General features: G+C 43.3%; 1 protein-coding gene and 1 long non-coding RNA gene across 3 annotated transcripts in view; one reads left to right on the top strand and one right to left on the bottom strand.

Annotated features, from left to right (window-relative positions):
- The window catches only part of PARD3B (par-3 family cell polarity regulator beta), a 588,896-nt gene that overhangs the window by 271,781 nt on the left and 298,261 nt on the right, over nt 1–18,854 (top strand). The window contains exon 16 of one of the 2 annotated variants that reach the window (XM_083400642.1): nt 11,118–11,162. The exons of the other annotated variant lie outside the window; for it this stretch is intronic. Coding sequence (XP_083256768.1) covers nt 11,118–11,162 — 45 coding nt within the window. The remainder of the gene's footprint in view (nt 1–11,117; nt 11,163–18,854) is intronic. 2 annotated transcript variants of the gene reach the window in all.
- The window catches only part of LOC310659675, a 233,052-nt gene that overhangs the window by 3,715 nt on the left and 210,483 nt on the right, over nt 1–18,854 (bottom strand). The window lies entirely within an intron of this gene.

Raw genomic sequence — 18,854 nt, 5'->3', positions numbered from 1 at the left:
ATCTAAACGCCTCCCCTACTCCATAACTGAAACTATATTTGCGGAGCCAGACTGCTATTCGTGTACATGCTGGCTTTCTGTTTTTACATTTGGCACATCTTTTGAGTCAGACCGTGGGTAAACCTGTTGTTCTCTTCTCTTCACCTCTTCCTCCTCTCCATCTGCAAAAACCCTTTGTTGGTTACTACAGAATCGGTTTCCAATTAATTTTTGATACATCCAATTAAACAATGTTTAATTAAAAAATTGTTTTCGCAGAAGGTGGGTGCTCTAGCACTACGGCGCATTTTGAAGAGAGAGAAAATACTGGGCGTTTTCATGCTACTGTTGCTTTCATCCATAGAGTAGGGGAAAGAGGGAATTAGTTTTGCAGAGAAATGCAATGCTGCCTAGTTGTTCTCAATGAATGGTCTTCTTGTCCCTGTTATCATGGATATATTGCCTTTTTCTCTGACCAAACTGGGTTTGTTTTTGTTTTTTGTTAAAAACAAAATGTACCGTATTTTTCGCTCTATAAGATGCACCAGACCACAAGACGCACCTAGTTTTTGGAGGAGAAAACAAGAAAAAAATATTCTGAATCTCAGAAGCCAAAACAGCAAGAGGGATCACTCCGCAGTGAAAGCAGCAATCCCTCTTGGGGTTCTGGCTTCTGGGATAGCTATGCAGCCTGCATTCGCTCCATAAGATGCACACACATTTCCGCTTACTTTTTAGGTGGGAAAAAGTGAGTCTTATAGAGCAAAAAATACGGTACATGCTCCATCCTTGGAGTTTAGAGTCATGTTTCGTGTTGTTCTCTCCATCCAAACACACACACACACACACACACACACACGTACGTGGAACATGGCGTGTGACTTGGGGCATATGCCTCCTACATATAGGGCCACCTATATAGTCCTTTCACCTCCCCACTGATTTCTGGCTTCAGTTCTTCAGTGATTTGGCTCCTGAAAAAACAAATAAAACCATGCGGTTGTATTTCCTAGCCAGTTATACCAACCGACTTCCAAACTTTGTGTGTGTGTGTGTGTGTGGAGGGGGGTGGAGAATTGGTGACATGGAGACTGCTTTCTGTACCTTTGCTAAATATTTTGTATTTGCATTGGGGTGTGTGGCAGTACCTCAGATATGCAGATGACACAACCTTGATGGCAGAAAGTGAGGAGGAATTAAAGAACCTTTTAATGAGGGTGAAAGAGGAGAGCGCAAAATATGGCCTGAAGCTCAACATCAAAAAACATAAGATCATGGCCACTGGGCCCATCACCTCCTGGCAAATAGAAGGGGAAGAAATGGAGGCCGTGAGAGATTTTACTTTCTTGGGCTCCATGATCACTGCAGATGGTGGCTGCAGTCACGAAATTAAAAGACGCCTGCTTCTTGGGGGCACCCTGATGTTGGGAAAGATTGAGGGCACAAGGAGAGGGGGATGACAGAGGACAAGATGGTTGGACAGTGTTCTCGAAGGTACCAACGTGAGTTTAAACAAACTGCAGGAGGCAGTGGAAGACAGGAGTGCCTGGTATGCTCTGGTCCATGGGGTCACGAAGAGTTGGACATGACTAAACGACTAAACAACAACTGTGTGGCAGTACTAGCACCATTGCAGAGGGGACCCAGGGGGTTGTCCAATCGTCTCCAGTGTACTCTCCCCAATAGTGTTCCTTCCCATCTCACTGCCGTTCGTTATACATATGCACCACTGTACTGGGTCACTGAAATTATGGGAACAGGCAAGGACAGCAACTCCTGGTCTTTCCACAGCTTCCTTGGTCACTCAACCTCACAGTATTCAAATCTGCCTGAATACGAGGTGGCCTGATGCGTCAGTGCATCTGGCTGTTAACCAGAAGGTTGGTGGTTTGAGCCCACTCAGAGACGGCCATGGGCCAGATTCCTGCATTTGCTTTAAAAAATTATTATTATTATTATTATTATTATTATTATTATTATTATTATCATCATCATCATCATCATCATCAAAATATTCTTTATTACAAAAAACAGTTTACATTATACATAGACAAACACAAACAACATAAACAAACCATAAACACTAACAACATACCTTTTGACATTACACACACTTTAACTTCCGACTCACCTCATTGTATTTTTTACACCCTATTATTCTATACACACTTCATTATCATCATTCTTTTGTGCTGCTTATCAAAAGAATTTTTTGTTATTAAGGTTTCCTTACACTTCAAGATTCAATCTAAGTCTGTCAGGAGCATTGCATTATCACAATACTTATAAGGATATTCTTTGAATATTGTCTAATCTTTAATAACTTTCTGCTTTGATTTTCCTCTTATTCTCCCAGTCATTTTCGCAAGCTCTAGGTATTTTATCATTTTCGCTTGCCAGTCGGTTTTTTGTGAGGAACAAATCACCTTTCCAATTTTTAGCTATTAAAATCCTAGCCGCTGTGGTTGCATACTTAAAGAGGGTTCCAGGTTTATTATTATTATTATTATTATTATTATTATTATTATTATTATTATTATTATTTCCATTGACATAATGCCTAACAGAAAGGCTTCAGTTTGTTTGTTTTTAAGGAAAGTTTGAAGATATTTTTGAGTTCATTATATATTGTATCCCAAACTTCTCTTATTTTCACACAGTCCCACCACATGTGCATGAAGGTACCTACCCCATTTTTACATCTCCAACATACGTCTGAGCTATTCATATACATCTTGGCCAATTTGTCCGTGGTCGGTACAGCATTTTCATTACATTTTCTCTCAAATTGTAACATGCAGTGAACTTTATGTCTTCTCTCCAAAGCCTTCGGGGTTGGACTACATGGTTCACTGGATCCCTGCAGTTCTATGATTCTGTGTTGCTTCGGTTCTATCTCAGCGTGGGGATCTAACCTCAGGCAGAAACCCATCGCACCAAGCATGTCTGGTAGAAATATTGGGGGAATGAACGAGGGGAGGGTGTTGGTGGTGAGAGTTTGCTCTAATGACTGAGCTAGCCAGGCTGCTAAAAGGAGTTAAATAGAAATGAATGAGTTGGAACTGAGGGGAAGGTTGCTCTTTGTCAATTACGGGTTGCATCTGCTGTTCCTTGGTATAAGTAATTATGTAAAGAATAATATGATCTCTATTTGGAATATGCAAATGTGGCCGGGGTTCAGAAGCCAGTGACCTGAGAGGGGCTGCAGAAAGGATGAAAGAGTGGCAGGTGGCTAAATCAGCATCTATCCCTCTGTGACTGGTTGCATGTTTTTTAATATATATATATATTAAAACAAACTCTATATAACTGGATTATGTTGACTGTATTTTCTCTGCTTCTAAACTGGGCAATAGTTTAGCTGCCACGTTTTTCTTTATGTACGGAATGTCTTAGGGCACCTAAATTAAATACAATATGACCCTCAGCAAACAATTCCAAGGTTTGACCTCCTAGCCTTTGCTTTACAGACCTGAAAATTACAGTCCATCTAATTTAGAACAGTGGCAGTACAGATGGTTTGTTCTTACTTTTGCAAATAAGCAAGACAGATGATATATCTCGGTGTTATCGGAGTTCAGAAAGGAAATGAGGGGAAATGGCTAATTACCGTACAATTTATTGTAAGGATGATGCCACTTCCTATTCATGCACAATAGGATAGTTGTATAGACAATAATTGCCACATTATGCACTAAAATGCATTAACTGGTCACGTGTACAGCAGTGTTCTTCGCCAGCTGCATGACAAAACGATTTTTTTCCCTCCTAACTTGTAACAGAAGACGAATACCATTTTTAAAAAGCTTAGCATTTTATTATTTATATCAGCATCACTTAGCTGTTTTCCACAAACCTATTTACACAATGCCTCCTTCGGCCTTGCACAAGTGATCTGAAAGAACTACAGCCGCGGAAAATGCGTTAAAAACATAAAAGCCCTGTTAGCTCTCCTTGGTATAAGTTAAATAAGGAATTGAGTAATATTAACATATACCAGTGTTGCTGAACAGCTGCTCAGGACAAAATGTCTGGCAGTGTTAATGTAGAAAAAGGACAGTTGTGTATATATAGGGAGTTTGTGGGAGTGTACTATAAGTATGATTTTCTGACGTAATTTGAATCTTACATTAAAGGGTGAATTTTTCATCATGCACATGTGGTTTTCAGCTCCTGTTTTGTCCTAATCTTTACTTTCCAAGCGAAGTTTTCTTCAGCTCGTTAGAGGAATTGGGAGCCATACTGTACAAAAAACTAACGCTACATTTCTCAAAAACATTTCTCAAAGTTGTCCATGATTAATGTACTTTAGCGAGCCATATGAGCAGAAAAATGCTGTTGTACATTTGGCTGCTACTGGTAAGTGACTAATAGGATTTTCACCCACATAGTGCTTTCTTTTAATTGGGGAGCCAACCAAGGTCTACATGGGTTTTTATTTTATTTAATGATTATTTTTAAAAAAACACACCATAAAAATGACTCAGTATGATCATTTTTGCAAGAATATGATTTTTGGATGTTTTTGCGAGATCTCATGCAACTGATTGAAGCTTTTTCATATCTGCAAGGGCAAGAGTGATGAATCATCCATGTACTACTTTTAGAGAAAACATTCTCTCGTGAAATGGGAAGGTAAAGGTAAAGGTACCCCTGCCCGTACGGCCCAGTCTTGACAGACTCTAGGGTTGTGCGCCCATCTCACTTAAGAGGCCGGGGGCCAGCGCTGTCCGGAGACACTTCCGGGTCACGTGGCCACCGTGACGAAGCTGCTCTGGCAAGCCAGCACCAGCACCAGTGCAGCGCACGGAAACGCCGTTTACCTTCCCGCCAGAGCGGTACCTATTTATCTACTTGCACTTAGGGGTGCTTTCGAACTGCTAGGTGGGCAGGAGCTGGGACCGAAAGATGGGAGCTCACCCCGCCACGGGAATTCGAATCGCCGACCATGTGATCGGCAAGCCCTAGGCGCTGAGGCTTTTACCCACAGCGCCACCCGCAAATAAGGTCTTGGGGGGCAATCCCTGGGATTTCCTGTCTGAAATTCTCTAGAGGTGCTGCCAGCCAGTCCCTTTTCTGTAATACCCATGAATGGCTCGGCGATGCTGAAGATTCAGGCCAAGAAGAGAGATTATATTCCTTCATAAACTCTGTTCCACGAGAAGTTTTGATAACAAGGTGGTGGTGGTTATGCCACGGAAGCTGAGCAGAATTGATAACGGCATGCCACAAAGTTCAATTAGGATTTAGTTTATTAATGTTTTACAGTATTTCATCGCAAGGGGATTATTCAGCTTCATTTAGTGCGTGGGGAAAGTAGGTGCAGCAAAAAAAGAAGAAGTGTAAAATAAGCTAGGGTGGGCTTAATTAACAATGAATTACTTAGGAGAGGTGAAAACGCTATGGAAAGGAAAAATTTGCATCATCGCAAAGATAACAATAGTTTGTACAGCCCAAGTGCATTCTTGAAAAGGCATCCCTGTGGACTGCACTGCCATGAAACTAAGCTGGAATTGAGCAAAAGAAATGGATAGCAGAGTTTGAGTATAAATGAAACTGAGCTTCGCAGAACTTCTCCCACCTTTCTGGGACCAGGGCGTGCTTTTGGCCAGTGTTTTGCCTAGGCACACTCAGGCTCATCCATATAGCACCAAACCATAGTTTAGTGTTCATAAACAAATGCTGGCAAACCTCAATGAACTGAAACAACGTTGTAAAGAAAAGCGGGCCAAAATTCTTCCACAACGATGTAAGAGATGGAAAAAGTCCTACAGAAAACTATCACTTCCAAGTTATTGCTGCTAAAGGTTGTTCTACAAGTTATGTGCTTGGTTTTTCACACATTTTGGCTTTTAATATATTTATTTTTTAAAATAAATCAGGACACGGGGTAATATGTCATGTGTTGTTGTTCATCTGAGTTTGTATTTACCTCATGTTAAGACCTGCTAGGGAACAGGGTATGGTTATTATGTCCTGAGATATAAAACCACAGAATTCAGAGAGGGTGTACTTTCTTTTCCCCCATGACTCTAGTCAGGGCCATCTTTACCCAGGCCCCAAATTCTGGGGGGAGCCAGGTGCCCATTGCTGCAGCCGCCTAAGCTCTTAACTATCTACCTGTTGTTGTTGTTTAGCTGTTTAGTCATGTCTGACTCTTTGTGACCCCATGGACCAGAGCAGGCCAGGCACTCCTGTCTTCCACTGCCTCCCGCAGTTTGGTCAAACTCATGCTGGTAGCTTCAAGAACACTATCCAGCCATCTCGTCCTCTGTCATCCCCTTCTCCTTGTGCCCTCCATCTTTCTCAACATCAGGGTTTTTTCCAGGGAGTCTTCTCTTCTCATGAGGTGGCCAAAGTATTGGAGCCTCAGCTTCACGATCTGTCCTTCCAGTGAGCACTCGGGGCTGATTTCCTTCAGAATGGATAGGTTTGATCTCCTTGCAGTCCATGGGACTCTCAAGAGTCTCCTCCAGCACCATAATTCAAAAGCATCAATTCTTCGGCAATCAGCCTTCTTTATGGTCCAGATCTCACTTCCATACACCACTACTGGGAAAGCCATAGCTTTAACTATACGATCTACCTGTTATGAAATAATAAATAGTTTTGATCAAGCTAGAAAAGCAAAAGGACTTTCAACTTGGTGCGCTTGTTTACCAAAGACACGCCGTGCCAGTGGTGGCGCTTGTCATTCGCACAAAAAATAAAAATTGCCCTTCTCCCCACCCACCCCTGGTGTCCTTACTCCCCTCCCGTTTTTCCTTTTTAACTGGATTCTGCGTGAGCTGGAGGCAAACAAACTGAAAGCATTAAGCAGGAGCTGCTGGCTTTGGAGATGCCTGCTGGCAACTGGCCGGCAGGAGGCTGCTGGGTGACTTGGGCTCTGCAGGATCACCCCCTTTCTGCCCAACCTCTGCCCTGCTGCTCTCAGCGGACCTGCTCCCAACTTGGCGCCTTGCCCCCGGCCGACCTGCTCGCTGGCCAAGCGGGGTGCCCAGATCTGGTTCGCCAGCCTCCCCCCGGCCTACCAAACATAGCGCCCCTCCTGGAGCCTGGCCACCCCCTTGAGCTCTGTGTACCCCTTCTCAGGCGCCTGCCTGCCGGCTCGGATCGACATGCCAACATGCCGGACCTGCCTGCAGCTTGGCATGGACGGGGAGGCTCAGAGGGGAGCCCTAGCCACACTGCTGCTGCTGCCTGCTGGCTGGTCCTGGGTGCCGGAGCCTCGCCGACGCCTCCTGGAGCCTGCCCACAGCAGGACACTTTCGTTTCTTTTTCCTCCCTTCTTTCATAAACGAAAGATAAGGCATAAAGGTAAAGGGACCCCTGACCATTAGGTCCAGTTGTGGCCGACTCTGGGGTTGCGGTGCTCATCCCGCTTTATTGGCCGAGGCAGCTGGCGTACAGCTTCCGGGTCATGTGGCCAGCATGACTAAGCTGCTTCTGGCGAACCAGAGCAGCGCACGGAAACGCTGTTTACCTTCTCGCCGGAGCGGTACCTATTTATCTACTTGCACTTCATGCTTTCGAACTGCTAGGTTGGCAGGAGCAGGGATCAAGCAACGGGAGCTCACCCCATCGCGGGGATTCGTACCGCCGACCTTCTGATCTGCAAGTTCTAGGCTCTGTGGTTTAACCCACAGCACCACCCGCGTCCCCTGCCATAAGCATAATAGAAGTTAATTTGGGGGCTAAACTAAATTTGGGGGTGCTGGGCGGATCTTTTCAGCCCAGTGGTGCGTATGCTAAAGACGGCCCTGACTCTAGTTTTAAGCAGGGGACAGAAGCTTTCAGTCTCATTCCATACTTGAAAGAGGATGAGAGGTGAAAGATAAGCATATGATGTTCTTGTTCTAGTTCATAATTTAGCATGACATCTGATTCAGGCCTATAAATGTATAGAACCAGGCTGTGCCCTAGCACTGATAAGTGTTTTCATTAACCAAGTAATACAGTGGTGCCTCGCAAGACGAAAAGTATCCGTTCCATGAGTCTCTTCGTCTAGCGGTTTTTTCGTCTTGCGAAGCAAGCCCATTAGCAGATTAGCGCTATTAGCGGTTTAGCGGCTATTAGCGGCTATTAAAGGCTTAAGGGATTAGCGGATTAGCTGCTAAAAGGCTATTAGCAGCTTAGTGCCTTAGAAAAAGGGGGTGGGGAGCGGAAAAAACCCCCAGGAATCGCAAGACATTTTCGTCTTGCGAAGCAAGCCCATAGGGAAATTCGTCCTGCGAAGCACCTCCAAAACGGAAAACCCTTTCGTCTAGCGGGTTTTCCGTCTTGCGAGGCATTCGTCTTGCGGGGCACCACTGTAGTATGTTTTTGAATATACTGTCAGCTGCATAGAAGTATCTTAGAAGTATCTTAGAGAGTCTTACTAACTGGCGCGCACACACAGAGTATAACGCATTGTTCCTTTCTTTTTACAGCGGCTAGCTTGATTTTTTGAGAATATTCTAAATAAACTTCCGTTCCTCGTTGTTTCCCACATTTAACATCGAAATCTATTTCTTAAGTGTTTAAAGATGATTGCAGTGTAGCTTGGAAGTTATCCTAGCTTTATAAATACTTACTTTTAATGTATAACTGTAAAGTCAGTCCATTACATTAGAGATGAAGAATGTCCACTTACGCTAAAAAGAGTTCCCACTCAAAAACAAAACAGCTTTAAAAAAATTATGTAAAAGGATGGTTTCGAGCCAGAATTTGACATGTTTTCTGTGAGTAATATGCAGCCATCCCTAAATGAGGAAAGGCTGCGGTGGATAAATAAGAGCTGCTGGAGTCATGTTATTGGCACAATCATTGACTTAAAATTAATTGATGGTGCTATATCTTTATTACGCTGAAAGGGCTGTGTAAGGATAATATCCATCTGGAGAGCTAGCATCTGATTTTCCCCCTGCCTGCAAATATGTTCAGATCAGGGAAAGTAATTTATTTAGATCCTTAAAAGCATGCAAGAAGTGTTTGTATTTGGAAACAGGACCTTGACTGATTAATCTGCTTTTTAGATGGTTTCGGTTCAGCTTTCTACAGATAGAATACTTGTGACTTTTTCAAGGAGGTTTTGAGGGGGGGTGCTAGTTATTTTTCATTGTGCCGTAGCTTGTCTAAATCTGTTTATATTATAGCTCATCTAAGCTTAGTTTCTCTCAGCCCTTCCTTCCCTTTGAACATATCTGGCTCTAGTATTGAGGCAGGAATCCTACTTTCTTCTCTCCCCTCCTGTGGGGGAGAGAGCACGGTTGGAGTCTAGGGAGAGCACTGGGCTTCAGCCTGGAGGGACCCACCAAGATTCAGAGGGGGAGTTGGCAGGGGCAGAGGAAGCGGGGTACAGTGGGGGCGGGCCACCCCGGGTGCTACCACTGAGGGGGGTGACAAAATGCCTGGCAGTGTGCCCGAGCCACGCGTCTCTCCTGGGAGAGACGTGGTTGCTTGGATGCACGCAGGCTCCGCGCTGCTCAAATGGTCCGCTTGCTGCCTCCCCCCACCCCAGCTGTAGGGCGGCTGAGTGGGAGGAGGCAGGCAGACTCCTTGGAGGCCCCACAGAGCATCCTGCCCCGGCTCGCCCCGCCCCTGCAGGTGGTTGGCCCCACCCTTGGGAATTGGGTCCAGCACTCTCTGCCCAGGCAAGGCAGCACTTCCAGAGAAGCGATGAGACATGTCCACCTAGACATAGCATCTGTTAGCAGTTTATAGCCAGTGTGGTGTAGTGGTTAAGAGCGGTGGACTCGTAATCTGGTGAACCGGGTTCACATCTCCGCTCCTCCACATGCAGCTGCTGGGTGACCTTGGGCTAGTCACGCTTCTCTGAAGTCTCTCAGCCCCACTCACCTCACAGAGTGCTTGTTGTGGGGGAGGAAGGGAAAGGAGAATGTTAGCCGCTTTGAGACTCCTTTGGGTAGTGATAAAGCGGGATATCAAATCTAAAGTCTTCTTCTTCTTCTTCTTCTTCTTCTTCTTCTTCTTCTTCTTCTTCTATATATTTCTGCAGAAAGAGAGGGTTTATTATGAGTAAGGGTCGCATTCATTCTTCCTTGGCTTTAAACTTGTTGGGTGCAAATTTTTTGAAAAACCTCTCCTCTCCACTGCAGTCTTGAACTCCTCATTGCTGATCCTTGAGTCATGGCCCTTGGTCCTAGACCGGGATCTTCCCCACCAACCCTTTCCCTCATGAGAGCTCTTGGGCTGAATTAGCTGCTTTCATGCTGCCGAATCGGTACTGTTACTCTTCTTTAAAAGGTCGATCACTTCCATACTTTCCAATAAGAGCATGTGCTGTTGAGTTTTGGCGCAGGAAGTGAGACACTCAGGCCTCCCTGAACCAACTACGTTTTATAAACAATTAACAATCATCTGCTTTGTAAGGCCAAACCACTTGAGAAACATGCCCATTTGTCAGGGTATCCATTTGTATTATATAATAATAATATCATAACCTTAAACCCAAATGGGTGTGGAATGAGCCTCTTAGCATCCAATAGTTTCCCTCCCTGAGAAATAAAAATGTTGTAAATAGTGGTTACTAGTTCATTCATGCAATCCTTTGAAAGAACATACATGAATTAGTTGTGATGTAAGCTAGGAAGCTTGGGTAAGAGAACGATGAACAATTAGCACTTCTCTAGATTTAAATGTTCTGCTCAGAGACAGTGGACTTATTGGGAAAGTTAAATGTGGGGCAAAATGGTGGGTCTGCGTCAACATACAAGTCAGCTGTGAGCTTCAAGCATCTGGATGGTGTGTAGGCTTCAAAATGGGAAGTTTAGCAATCATTCGTATCAAATATGTATGGCTAAGGACTTGTGTCAGGATCAGTCAAGTGCAGACTCTTGCACACTGAACATTGTATGCTTCCCCAATCTGTGAAAAAGACCTGTCTGTATCTTTTTGTAGATTATAACATATGATGAATTTGTATACTCCTTTGGCGTTTCTGTAACATTAATGGTACAGACCTTCCATTGGCTTCTAGGAAATATTTTTATACGTGTTTTGGGCACCAAAAACAGGACCTTAGCAAGTTTTGCTAAGAAAGGATTAAGCGCTGGTGGAAAACTGTGTATATTTTAAATAAATGTTTGATTCATGACAATATCTGTTAACTGTTTATCTTTTCCCTCCATTTTCTTCAGTGCCAGATGAAAGCAATGTCTGCTTGTTGACTGAACATAAACTAGGTAAGAGATTCTTGGTTTGACTTGACTATGCTGCACAGAGCTCTTGTCTAGTTCACACAAACTAAATTTGCTTTAAATGCTGCTCTATGCAGGCCCAGGGAAAGTATTTGAAAGGTTTTGTGTTAGTTCTGAGTTTTGGATCTCCTCCCTTCATATATTGTGGAATGCCTCAGGGACACCCTACTTGTGCTGTCTTGATTATGATAGCACACCAAATAGAAATGTAGAGTTGTGTGAGGTTTTTTAAAGTGTGTCTTCTTGTTTACTGAATGGAACTGCTAGTTCTTTCAGGAGATCTTGGAATGTGAATTGAATGAAAACTTCTTACTTCATAATTTGAGTTGGCCTGGATGCACTTGTTTATGTAAATCCATGGATCATGCAGAGAAAAATATTAAAGTCCATATTTTTTCCTCAACTCCCCTTACTTTTCTGTTCCAAAGTATTTAGTATCTATTGGATTCAAATTGGTCCTGCAACATGGGGTCTGGAAGGGACAATAAATATATCCCTTCTTCATACTGGAAGCATTCCCACGGTGAGAGTTACTCTTGATTGCATCAGGCAAGAAGCTCACAAGCTAAGAATCATTTTTAAGTTCTCCCATGCAAGTTTAGAAAATTACTTCCTCAAACAGAATGTCAGAGAGAAATATTTTGGTACCTCCTCTACTTATCTTCAGAAGCTATGTTCTGCTTGAAAAGGGTATGGGGCACTTAGTCATTTTGACTAATAGTGTTATAGTGTTATTACTAGCCAGTGTGGTGTAGTGGTTAAGAGCGGTAGACTCGTAATCTGGGGAACCGGGTTCGCGTCTCCGCTCCTCCACATGCAGCTGCTGGGTGACCTTGGGCCAGTCACACTTCTTTGAAGTCTCTCAGCCCCACTCACCTCACAGAGTGTTTGTTGTGGGGGAGGAAGGGAAAGGAGAATGTTAGCCGCTTTGAGACTCCTGAAGGGGAGTGAAAGGCGGGATATCAAATCCAAACTCCTCCTCTTCTTCTTCTTCTTCTTCTTCTTCTTCTTCTTCTTCTTCTTCTTCTTCTTCTTCTTCATATGCCCTAAAAATGATTCTCTCTCTCCCTCCCCCCCCCCCCGAATTAAAGTATATACAAATAGTGAAAAATTCTAGGAAATACATGATATTTCTGTTCAGCCTTTTTGACGTTTAGGCTGCTCATATTTCTTCAGCCAATACCCCTTTAATGTTTCTTGTCTTCCACCCTTCCCCATCTCCACCAATCCTTTCCTTCACCTGCATACTAAAGAGGTTTTCTTATTTACTTGAAACTGAGGATCTCTCTCAGCTGGTACCTTCTGTTTTCCTTGCACCTGAAATTTCTGTTTTCTCTTCATTGAGGAGAAGACAAGAAAGTTTCCAAGAAGTGACTCATCATTTGGAAAGGTGTGCCCTGTTATTACTCAGAAGGAGGCTTGCAAATACTGCAGCTGCCTTAAGTTTGCCAACGATAAATGCAAGCCCTTCCTGTCAGTCCACATTGGAACAAATCCCATTGCAGACATAAAAGTTGGCAAAGAGTTGCTCAGAAAATCAAGAATCTACCATTTCAAGCTCCAAGTGTGGGTGGGTGATTTTCCCCCTATCCATAAGTGTCAAGAGCAAATTAGAAAGACAACAACCCTGAGTTTCTGAAAAACAGCCATCAGATTACAGCTGGTCTTCTTGGACCAGCTGTGGGTTTTATAATGTTTCATGATGGGCTTCCTATCTCCTCTTTATTTATTTATCCATACATGCACAGCTCTGGGGTGCTGCTGTTCATGCTTGTTGTTGTGCATAATCTCACTAAAACTATTGATGGGGTTGACAGCCCTCGGTTCCCAACATATCCACATTTTTTATGATAAAATTCTTACTGTCTCTACCAGTTTCTCCTGGCAATATATGCTCAAGGCTGTCCACAAAAATTTGGCCCTTACACACATGAGAAAAAAATAACAACTTGACATAACCCAGAATTGCTGGTCACACATTGGGGGGGGGGGGGACGACGTACTTTTATAGAAATGGAAAGCAAAGGTATTCCTTTTAAGAACCGTATGGATTACCAGACACCTCCCAGTGGCAGTATTTACAACTGAAACATGTACTAGTTGCTAAATGCAATCCACAGTACTTTTAAATTGTGCCCCCCCAATATATTACAGAATCTACTTTACTTACCCATACTACCCAAACGGATACAATAGCCCAGGGTTTCCCAAACTTGAGTCTTTAGCTGTTTTTGGACTGACCCACTGGTCCTGCTAGCTAGGGATAATGAGAGTTGCTGGAGAACCTAGTTTGGGAAACTGCTATAGCCAATGGAACTATAGCCAACAGAAAGCTGTGCTCTCTTCGCTTAAAGCCTCTGCCCTGTAACTGAGATTGCACTCCATAGAGCAGAGATTATTGGGGGGGGGGGGAGACAGAGAATGCATTCCTGCTCCAGCTGCTGGCAATGCACTGTTGCAGGTGGGTACATACATAGTGTGGTACTGCCAGGTTGTTGTTTTCCTTTTGTACAGAGACCACTGTCTGCATTCCCTTGTTCCTGGAAACAGAACAAAAATTTACAGGCAGTGACATAGGCATGCCCTATTGGTTGCCAAACATGTCATTTTTTTCAGCATTAGAAAAGTAAACACCATCTTGACAACCCATCAGTGTAGACTGGGCAGGTCCTTGCTCAGTATGCATGAACTAGCTGCATAGTGTGGATTGCAGATTTTAGCTTTGTTGTTGTTGTTTAGTCATTTAGTCGTGTCCGACTCTTCGTGACCCCCTGGACCAGAGCACGCCAGGCACTCCTGTCTTCCACTGCCTCCCGCAGTTGGTCAAACTCATGCTGGTAGCTTCGAGAACACTGTCCAACCATCTCGTCCTCTGTGTCCCCTTCTCCTTGTGCCCTCCATCTTTCCCAACATCAGGGTCTTTTCCAGGGAGTCTTCTCTTCTCATGAGGTGGCCCAAGTATTGGAGCCTCAGCTTCAGGATCTGTCCTTCCAGTGAGCACTCAGGGCTGATTTCCTTCAGAATGGATCGGTTTGATCTTCTTGCAGTCCATGGGACTCTCAAGAGTCTCCTCCAGCACCATAATTCAAAAGCATCAATTCTTCGGCGATCAGCCTTCTTGATGGTCCAGCTCTCACTTCCATACATCACTACTGGGAAAACCATAGCTTTTACTATGCGGACCTTTGTTGGCAAGGTGATGTCTCTACTTTTTAAAATGCTGTCTAGGTTTGTCATTGCTTTCCTCCCAAGAAGCAGGCGTCTCTTAATTTCATGGCTGCTGTCACCATCTGCAGTGATCATGGAGCCCAAGAAAGTAAAATCTCTCACTGCCTCCATTTCCTCCCCTTCTATTTGCCAGGAGGTGATGGGACCAGTGGCCATGATCTTCGTTTTTTTGATGTTGAGCTTCAGACCATATTTTGCGCTCTCCTCTTTCACCCTCAATAAAAGGTTTTTTAATTCCTCCTCGCTTTCTGCCATCAAGGTTGTGTCATCTGCATATCTGAGGTTGTTGATATTTCTTCCAGCAATCTTAATTCCAGCTAGGGATTCATCCAGCCCAGCCTTTCGCATGATGAATTCTGCATATAAGTTAAATAAGCAGGGAGACAAAATACAGCCTTGTCGTACTCCTTTCCCAATTTTGAACCAATCAGTTGTTCCATATCCAGTTCTAACTGTAGCTTCTTGTCCCACATAGAGATTTCTCAGGAGACAGATAAGGTGATCAGGCACTCCCATTTCTTTAAGAACTTGCCATATTTTGCTGTGGTCGACACAGTCAAAGGCTTTTGCATAGTCAATGAAGCAGAAGTAGATGTCTTTCTGGAACTCTCTAGCTTTCTCCATAATCCAGCGCATGTTTGCAATTTGGTCTCTGGTTCCTCTGCCTCTTCTAAATCCAGCTTGCACTTCTGGGAGTTCTCGGTCCACATACTGCTTGAGCCTTCCTTGAACTTACAACAAGTAAGTTCTTTATACTTACAACAAGTATAAAGCAACAAAAAACAAAACACATCACAACAAAAAATAGAAAAATACAACAACATACAAACACAGAACAGCAAAAAAGATACAAAAAAAGAGAAATAAAAAAGTAAAAACAATTTTTATCTCCTTATATTCTTTGCATTTGCTTGTTTCTCCGACATCCCCAGACCTCCCCTCTCTGTATTCCAGATCATATATTCTATCAGCAAATTCCTTCCCTCTGTCTTACTTAGATTTTATCATAGTCTTAATATATTAATATAGTTCCATTTCCTTATATCTTAAAATATTAGATCTTTTTAATCTTTACACTTTTTTACTAATAACCTTTTACATTCAATCTGGTGTCATCAAACATTCATTATCTTATAGTGTTTCTGTAGATAACCTTTAAATTTCCTCCAATCTTCCTTCACTGTCTCTTCTCCCTGGTCTCTGATTCTGCCGGTCATTTCTGCCAATTCCATATAGTCAACTGTCTTCCACTGCCTCCCGCAGTTTGGTCAGACTCATGTTTGTAGCTTCGAGAACACTGTCCAACCATCTCGCCCTCTGTCGTCCCCTTCTCCTTGTGCCCTCAATCTTTCCCAACATCAGGGTCTTTTCCAGGGAGTCTTCTCTTCTCATGAGGTAGCCAAAGTATTGGAGCCTCAGCTTCAGGATCTGTCCTTCCAGTGAGCACTCAGGGCTGATTTCCTTCAGAATGGATTGGTTTGATCTTCTTGCAGTCCATGGGACTCTCAAGAGTCTCCTCCAGCACCATAATTCAAAAGCATCAATTCTTCGGTGATCAGCCTTCTTTATGGTCCATCTCTCACTTCTGTACATCACTACAGGGGAAACCATAGCTTTAACTATACATATCTTTGTCGGCAAGGTGATTTGTCTGCTTTTTAGCTTACCAACCTATATGTCATACCTATATGGCCAAATCTTTGAGTGCTGATCTACTCCTCCCCCCCTTTCCCCCTTCCATCCTGAGGTTATTTTAATTTGCGTTGGCGTTGTTGTTGTGTTGTTATAAACAGGAAGACCCGACATTAAATGTTAATTTAAGTTTTAACCAACAAACAGCACAAATACAGTTCTTGCCTGGAGGCCTAAGATAACACAAAAGGAAAAAGGGGTGAGAAAGAACAGGCAAACAAGTCAACTTAGGCACCAGTTCTTACCATTCATGAAGATCTCAGAAAGACTAGGTTGAGTGGAGGAGAGTGGAATGGCACAGCACTCTCATCTTCCCCAAAGCAGCCGCCTGGTGCAAATAATTCCTAATAATATTTACTAGACGCTTTCATCCGGCTAGACAGTTTACTATTGAACTCACAGTGAACTGGAAGCAGTGAGTCTTAAATGGGGGGAGCAAGCCGAAGAAGAGACCTGGAGGTGAATATTTCCCCCCTGTCCAATCTGCAACATTTCTAGACAATACTTTCAAGGCGGTTAAGAAGAGGAGAAGAGGAGGTTAAGGTGATATGATAGCCATGTTCAAATATATAAAAGGATGTCACATAGAGGAGGGAGAAAGGTTGTTTTCTGCTGCTCCAGAGAAGCGGACACGGAGCAATGGATCCAAACTACAAGAAAGAAGATTCCACCTAAACATTAGGAAAAACTTACTGACAGTAAGAGCTGTTCGACAGTGGAATTTGCTGCCAAGGAGTGTGGTGGAGTCTCCTTCTTTGGAGGTCTTTAAGCAGAGGCTTGACAACCATATGTCAGGAGTGCTCTGATGGTGTTTCCTGCTTGGCAGGGGGTTGGACTCGATGGCCCTTGTGGTCTCTTCCAACTCTATGATTCTATGATTCTATGATTCTAAGGCTGTGGGAGGCAAAGTGGAAAAGTAATAAGACCTTTGGAGTATGTGGTGTAATGTTGGGATGGTGTCAAGGTTACTGAGCCACAATTGCTGCAAAATACCATATTCCAGCAAGCTGCGTTTAGTGCTCTAGTGTATTTGCCGCAAAAACTCACGAGATGCCTCTCTTAATTTGAGCTCTTATAAATGTGCAACTAACTGTTGTGTGTTATAGTACTTATAATGGAATTGGTAAGAAGGATTTATGTACAGGTTATTGTTTATGTTGGGCAAATGCTGCCCTTTCCCCTCGTTTATGCAAAGTCACAAATGGTATTCCATTAGCCTCACAGCTATTTGCTTTATTTTCATTTTTCATATGGCTCCCTCTTTCTTTCTTTTCCTTTTTCCTTTTGATTTAATGCTTGCGACTCTCTTAATATGTATTGACTGTCTGCTGAGCTCTCTGCTGACACAGCTCTTTAAAATGATACAGTACTGGAGAAAAGCTGATGAGTCCTCCTTTACGAGCTTTGACATATTAATTAGCAAAGTGGACCAAAAGAAAGAAACCTTTGCTATTTTCTATTTTAATTTTCTAAAACACATGTACATTGAGATTTTAAACCAATAGCTCCCATCAAAAGGACTAATGCGTGTCGGGAAGGCTCCACGTTCCAGCAGGTTAACACAGTGATCTTTTCCACTTCCTAAGACCACACTGGTTGCCAGATTATGTTCCTTTTCTTCCTGGATGTCTGTTATTTTAGAGAATCTGATGATGTTGTCCTGAACATTCGTTGCATGAACACCAGAAAAAGTTGAATTCTCAGGAGTGTAAAGTTGGATGTAACTCATGAGCTAACCACAGTTAACTGGACAAATTGTGGTGGATCTCACAGATTATGATTAGCAGAACCATACTTCCCTAAGCTGTCTCAGTGGCAGGAAGGTAAATGGCGTTTCCATGCGCTCTGGCACTCATCACGGTGTCCCATTGCACCAGAAGCAGTTAGTCCTGCTGGTCACATGACCCAGAAAGCTGTTTGTGGACAAACACTGGCTCCCTCAGCCTGAAAGCGAGATGAGCTCTGCAACCCCATAGTCACCTTTGACTGGACTGTGGTCCTTATGTAACCATAGATAACATTTGCCACATTTTAGGGTTTGGTTGTAGTGTTAACTGTGGGAGTTTCCAATCTTCTCTTCATGTGACCATGCAACGGGGGGAAGGAATGAGCACATGTTCCCAAGTCTCACTGTGGCTCATCCTTGTATTGGTATACCATGGTTTAGCATTACTTGTGATCCATGTGCAAAGTTTAGGTGTTGCTTACTTTCCTTAATTTGTGTTCTGCAGTAGATGATTGTTCACATACTTGGAACCTTAATTTATGATGAGCTCTTCTTTCAGGACTCTCAGTTGGGGAAGAAAAAATGGTTTATGAAAGCTATACAGTGGTACCTCAGGTTAAGTACTTAATTCGTTCTGTAGGTCCATTCTTAACCTGAAACTGTTCTTGACCTGAAGCACCACTTTAGCTAATGGGGCCTCCTGCTGCCGCTGCACCGCCAGAGCACAATTTCTGTTCTTATCCTGAAGCAAAGTTCTTAACCTGAAGCACTACTTCTGGGTTAGCAGAGTCTTTAACCTGAAGCGTATGTAACCTGAAGCATATGTAACCCGAGGTACCACTGTATAGAACATCTTTTCCAAGGCATCTTTCATTCTTAAGCTTTTGTTAGTTTTCTATATGCTTAATAATTCTAACTTTAATGCTTCCTCTCACTTTATCCAGAACTGAAGCTTAGCTAACTGGACAGTGATTGTTTGCATCCCCTCTTAAATCCCATCTTTAGGTTGTCTACTTTCCAATTCCCTGGTA

Source organism: Podarcis tiliguerta (assembly GCF_965153285.1).
Source record: "Podarcis tiliguerta genome assembly, chromosome: 1".
NCBI classification, from domain to species: Eukaryota; Metazoa; Chordata; class Lepidosauria; order Squamata; family Lacertidae; genus Podarcis; species Podarcis tiliguerta.
This window is presented reverse-complemented; position numbering and strand designations above follow the sequence as displayed.